Source organism: Pyrgilauda ruficollis, unplaced genomic scaffold (assembly GCF_017590135.1).
Source record: "Pyrgilauda ruficollis isolate IOZ18807 unplaced genomic scaffold, ASM1759013v1 scaffold25, whole genome shotgun sequence".
NCBI classification, from domain to species: Eukaryota; Metazoa; Chordata; class Aves; order Passeriformes; family Passeridae; genus Pyrgilauda; species Pyrgilauda ruficollis.
The window spans coordinates 14,053,701-14,059,700 of record NW_024523822.1 but is presented as its reverse complement, the minus strand read 5'-3'; the positions used below and the strand labels follow the sequence as shown (position 1 = coordinate 14,059,700).

At 50.8% G+C, this 6,000-nt stretch overlaps 1 protein-coding gene across 3 annotated transcripts in view; it reads left to right on the top strand.

Annotated features, from left to right (window-relative positions):
- The first annotated feature begins 516 nt into the window (after positions 1-516).
- Positions 517-6,000, top strand: part of CSMD3 (CUB and Sushi multiple domains 3) — a 579,207-nt gene continuing 573,723 nt past the window's right edge. For all 3 annotated transcript variants that reach the window (XM_041470732.1, XM_041470731.1, XM_041470730.1), the window contains exon 1: positions 517-694. In XM_041470732.1, coding sequence (XP_041326666.1) covers positions 517-694 — 178 coding nt within the window. The remainder of the gene's footprint in view (positions 695-6,000) is intronic.

The following is a 6,000-nucleotide window of genomic DNA, read 5'->3' as shown; positions in this document are numbered from 1 at the left end:
GCGTGGTTAATAACGAGGCTGTGATTGCTGCCGCGAGCGGCGGCGGGATGGGCGAGCCCCGCCGCGCCGGCCGCCCCAGGCTCCGCCGGGCGGCGGGGGGATCCCGCCACTCCGTTATCTCCCGAGCCCTTCTCCCAGGCAGAACTGATCCTCTTGAGGGAACAAGGGGGTGGAGGGAGAGTCTCAATTGCAAATACTGTTTGGAGTTTATTGGAGAGAGCGTCTGAGCGTTGAGGTGCTCTCCCGTGGCTCCCGGTGGATGCTGTGAGGAGGCAGGATTGTGGTGGGTTTCGGCTGTGCAGGGAGTTGGGGTAGCGGGGGGGTGGGGGAGGAAAAGACACGATCGAGAGTAGCTGAGACTTTGTGCCCCCGTTGGAGAGATGGTTGAGTCCTCGTCAAGGTTGCTGTGGTATCCCAGAAACACCATTCACTCCGAGCTGTGACCGCGCACCATCAACAGCAACAACTCCGCTGCGCCTGGCCGAGGAATAGGAATTAGGAGCTCTCAAGAATAATATGAAAGGGATCTGCAGAGGGGAAATCCGTGCAAAGGAATCGAAAATAGCAGACTTTTGGGAAAGGGGATGTACTAAATGTGGCCGGCTGGACTTCATCCTGGTGAAGAAAATGGAGATTAAAAGTGGATTTACATTTTGGAACCTCGTCTTTTTATTGATGGTTTCGTGTGTGAAAGGTAGGGTAGTATTTGAGTGGTATATTTTTAGGGGTCCATTTGCTTTTTGTCAGGGCGTTGCAAGCTCTCGTTTTGTATCAAGGTGTATTTCAAAATATATTTATCTCCTATTTTATATTTTTGCCCTTGGTACTTTGCAATGGAAATATATAAACGATCGCTAAGGCGGGGAGGAAAGAAGGAGTTGATTCAGAGCTCTCTTCGGAGATAGGAAATGTATTTGCTTGCCAGAGCTGGCGTTCAATGCAGTGACTGAGCTGGGGCTCAATAAATATTCTTGCAGTATGCTCAAACGGAGACGTGAGTTGGTTCATATAGCCTCTAACTAGTGTATATTCAAACAAATCCCACTGGTTCACTTTTTTTTTAAGGTGACGATGATGTTAGTGGGGGGTGTGTGGGGGGATTACCTACAATTCTGGTTTTCGGTCGAGCAGCGGGATCTTTGCGGGAATGCCTGTATCGATGCACTTATTAGTTTAACCCGTTGCGTGGGGAAAGTTACAGAGGAACCCAGAGTATGCGTAGCCGTCTCACAGCCCGAAATGCGCTTCACGCTCAGCTGTCTGCACGCATGCAGGGCTCCCAGGCTGTCGGAAAGGTGCGTTAGTGATTCAGCCTTGGTCTGCCGCTGGGTGCAAAGATCGACACCTTTTCTATTCACTCCCTTGGTCCCTTTTCTCTGATGTGTGTGAGGGAGTTTGGGTGGTGATTTTTGTCTCTTTTTTTTTTTTTTTTCGGAGGCAGAGGGCTATTTTGCTTTCTTCTTGCTTCTGTGTTCATGAAAGGAGGGCAAAAAGGAAATGTCTAGTTAGCGGTATAAATATCTTCAGTAAGTCTGTGCTTGCAGGCAGTTAAGGGAAATGCTACACACAGAGAAAAGAAGAAATATGTGGCTTGAATAATGTGCACCTGCAGAATTACACAGGCATCGCTAAACAGTGAAGTGCCGATCCCATCACGCTTGCCTTCAGTAAAAGGATCTATTCTGCTACTCCCCACAGTCGGCTGCCTACCCGAAATAATCTCCCCTTGTTTGTGGCCAGTGATTAATATCCGATTAATCGCCCTTTTATCCCCCTCCTCATCCTCATCCCTCCTCCCCGCCACACTCATACACTCCCAGAATATTTAGTAGACATTATCGATCCTCTCCGAGTTTTTAGACTTGGTTATCGCCTACAGAGGTTGCCTGCACGGGTGGGAAGGAGGTGTCTTGTGGGGGTGGCATTCAAAGGCGTGCCTTCCTGAGCTGGCGCTGGCTTGGATGAAACAGTTTATTGTAGAGCTTTGCAGCTGCTTTTCCCCCCCATTTGCATCGGGTTGAAAAAGACAATTCGCGTTTCACGGGGAGGGTCTGGAGGGCTTTTACCTCATCCCGCGTTATCCTGACGCGGGGTATCCAAGGGGCTTGCCTGCGACGTTTATGCACATTGTAATTAAAGGCAGCCTTTCTCTGTTTGCATCTATTGAAGGGAGCCGCTCCCGGCGCTGTGCCCCGGTCTGGAGGCGATCTGCTGTCAGCACCGACCCGGGCCTTTGGGGGCATTTCTTTTCCCTGGTTCAGCCTTCTGCCATTAGCGCGTTCTCGGTGCCGGGTGCCAGGGTTCGCCAGCCCCGGGCTGGACTCCGGCCAGGCGCGCCGTGCGCTGCGCGGGGCCCCGCGGGCGCGGAGCGGGGGCGAGCGGAGGCTCCGGGGCGGCTGCGTGGTGAGCGCGAGTCGCGGGGCGGCAGCATCCGACCGAGGGACGAGCCGAGCGGCTTCCCCAGCACCTGTTGAGAGCCGCCGCTTGCCCTTGGGGGTGGCGTAAGGAAAAAACGCTGGGCACGGAGGGCAAAAGCTGCGATGAAGCACCAGAAACAGCCCGAGAAACAGGGAAAAAATGGGCTGTGCAAAACTGGCCGTTTCTCCTTCTTCCCATTGTTAGGGCCTATTCTTCCCCCGTACCGACCCTGGCAGTTTCCATAGACTTCCTTTCGAATGGGGCGGTTCACCCAGAAACTGCCGACCCAGGAGGTGAGATTTTACATTCTGGATATGGATTCCTTTAGGCAGCCAAGCCTTACAGATCTGGCTTACACTCACTGCACCACTGCATCTATTCTGGACGTTTATATTAATTCTCTCTCCACTCCCGTGAATGAAAGCATTTTACTTCAATATACGTTCCCATTGTGTCAACACAGCTCCTGCCCACAGAAAGCAGAGGCAAAGGATGAGTGAAACCATGGAAAACATTCCAGATGTTGGGAGCAAGATGACTCCCCAGATCCTACATCTGCTCTGCCATTGCTTTGCAAGGAGTTTTTACCACACCCCATCTTGGCAAGCTCTAGCCCATACCCTTCCTTGTTTAAACACTTCTACTGAACAGTCCAGCACCACATCATAACATCCAAACTGTTGCTGTAATTCCTGTCATCCTGACCATTTCCACAGCTTTGCTTGATATCTGCCTCTCAGGCTTTTCCAATTTTTGTCATTGTCCTGTCATCGTTTCCCCAGTCTTGATCCACAGCTCTCCCATCATTACAGATGTCAAACTATCCCAGGATGCTTAAGGAACTATGTACGCATCTGGATAATCAGGCTTTCCTTGGATATATTAATATGGACAAAACAAATCCTTCACATTTATCTATAAATTCATGACTCTTTGGAACCTTCAACAATACTTGAATGGGGTTAGAAAAAGGAGAAGAAAGCAGGAGAAGGTGGAAGAAAGGAAATTGTCAGAACTGCTGAGGAAGGAGTGATTGGAAGAGCTAAATAAAGAGGAATTGTTCCTTTCTCTAATTAAAATCTTGCATATACAATATCCCGTTTATGCCATGGAACCATGTCCAACAAAATCTTCCTTCAATTGGCATGGCGTAAAAAAGCAAAGAAATGACCCCTGTGAAAACTGAGTGGCATGAAAGGCATTAAAACAAACAAACACATCCACGATCCAACCTTTAGAAAAGGCCAAGCAGAATGATTCCTGATAAGTTACAGAGGATGATGAATCCTGTGCTCTTTCCTTTAGATGTAAGAGGCACCTAGGAAAGCTCCCTCCCTTCACACCATGGGAGAAATGATACGCACCATTGAGGCAAGGGAGATACAAACCAAGTTTACAGGAACAGGGAATGAAAAACTCCACTGTCCAACTCCCTTACAGAAAGTGGGGAAGAGGGCATAAAAAAGTGGGAAAAAAATTAAGCAGCATCAGTGAGCTTTGCCTCCTGGGATTTAGGAGAGGACTTGCATTCCTTTGGTTTGGCGCCTCCTTCCACGAAAAAAAAAAAAAAAAAAAAAAAATGCTTGCGATCACTAGTGGAGGCAAATCTGAGAGGAAATCAAGCAAAAGATTCCGCAAGATTTCTCCATCTCTTCTATTTGTCTGTCTCCAAGAGAGCACCAAGGTCGACTTTTGTCTGTCTGGCTAAAATGAAGCTTTGCCGCTGCTGTTGTTCCTCTGTTCCCCTCTTGCAGTTGTGACAAGCGGAACAAGGGCAGCTTTTAAAATGAAAGGGAGATGAAGCACTGAGATTTTAAACGGCTCATTGACAAGAGAAGTGATGAGAAAATGAAAAGCATTTCCATTTCCAGTGATGGGTACCTGGCATGTGGGAGTATTTAGCAGGGACAAAGCGTGCCCTGCTTCTTTTAACCACCTCTGCAGTCTCCCTTTTCCCTCATTCCAACCTCAATCCAGCTCCCTTCATGCTCTGCCCCTCCCCACCGCTTCCTTCCCAGTCACTTGATTTATGGAGTTACTGACGATGGGATTACTGGCGGATGGCTTTCCCCGGTGGGGCACGGGTGGGCGCAGCGAGATCCTGGCTCTGTCCCCGAGGCGGGAATGGTCGGGAGAGTAACAGCAGGTTCAGGTTTCCTCATATCCAGATGGTTGATGCCGGTGCTGCATCTTTGTGTGCATGTGTGTATGTGTGTTGTGTTAATTCGTATGTACTCATGCAGAGGGGCAGGGGCACATTGACTGGAGCAGGGACAGCGTCGTCCTTCCTTTCCAACTCCTCCACACCCGCCCACCTTCTCTAGGGAACCTCTTTGCCGTAAGCTCCCGCCGGTGACACAGGGCTGGCTGTGCTCAGCGGGCTGCGCACCGCGACTTGAAATACTTGCCGTATTTTCAAGCTACGCAGTTCTTCAGGGTTGCAAGCAAAGTTACCCTTTCTCACCCCCTCCTTTCTCGGGACTAAAACACGGCATGGCTGTGCCCCCGCTTAGCGCTCGCCTCCTCCGCCTCCTCTCCTGCAGGGCAGCAGTGAAGAGGCACACGACCCCTCCCAGCAGCGCCAGCAGGCACTGTTTCTCCTTTTCCTGCCGGTGCTGGCAAAGGGCACAGGAGAGCCTCACCTTCGCTTTCCTCTTTTTCATTGTGAGAGGCAGCAGTCTCAAGGCGGGGCTGGCTCCGAGCGGAGCCGGCTCGGGGGGCGCCGCCGGCAGCTCCACCCGCGCCCGGCACCGGCGCCGGCCCCCGCCGCCGCCTCGGGCGTCCGCACCTCCGGGCAGTGCTTCTGGCGGAACTCCGTCCTTTGGCTTTGCTCACTTTATCTCGGTCACTCCTGCACGTCTTCGGCTGACAAGTCTAAGACAGGTCTAGGGTGTTCGGCTGATTGGGTTTTTTGGCTGACACGCAGAAATAGCCCCTCAGTGCCTAAGCACAGCCCGTCCGTTCCTCTGCGAGAGGCCGAGCACTTCAGGCAGCCATCCGGGATGGAGAGGGACAGGCTGTACCTTCAGCTCTATTATCAGCATCTCAATTTGCAAGCACCCAGTGCATGAGACCTAAAGAATTCTCTGGATGTGCTTCAAAATTCCTCCTTTTCCAAGATTCTTGTGCAGAAACATAGCAGAAACTTGTAGTCTACCGGTGTTTTTTTGCTTGCTTGTTTGTGTTTGGGGCGGGGCGGGATGGGAGGGAAAGGATGTTTTTGAGCAACAAGTTTAGCAGGATAATTGCCCATCTAGCTTAGTGTCCTTTATCTCCAACCATCACAATTAGCAGCAGGCTAGTGAAAGACTGGAGAAACACAGCAAGTGGAGTGACTAGCACGTCCAGGATTTCAGCAGCCAACAGCTTTGGATCTCCTAAGATACAGGCTGCTTTTGAAACATCACATTTGGAAAAGCATGGACTGGCCTGTGTTCCTCTCATTTGTCCGCCGTCTTTCATTCTGCTGCCTTTTCCCCTTGCTTTGCCCTGCCTTGCCTTGCCTTCCTTCCCTATTCCATACCATGGCATTCATGTAAATCCTGCATTCTTTATGCTCTTCATTCTGGGTGAAAGCACTGG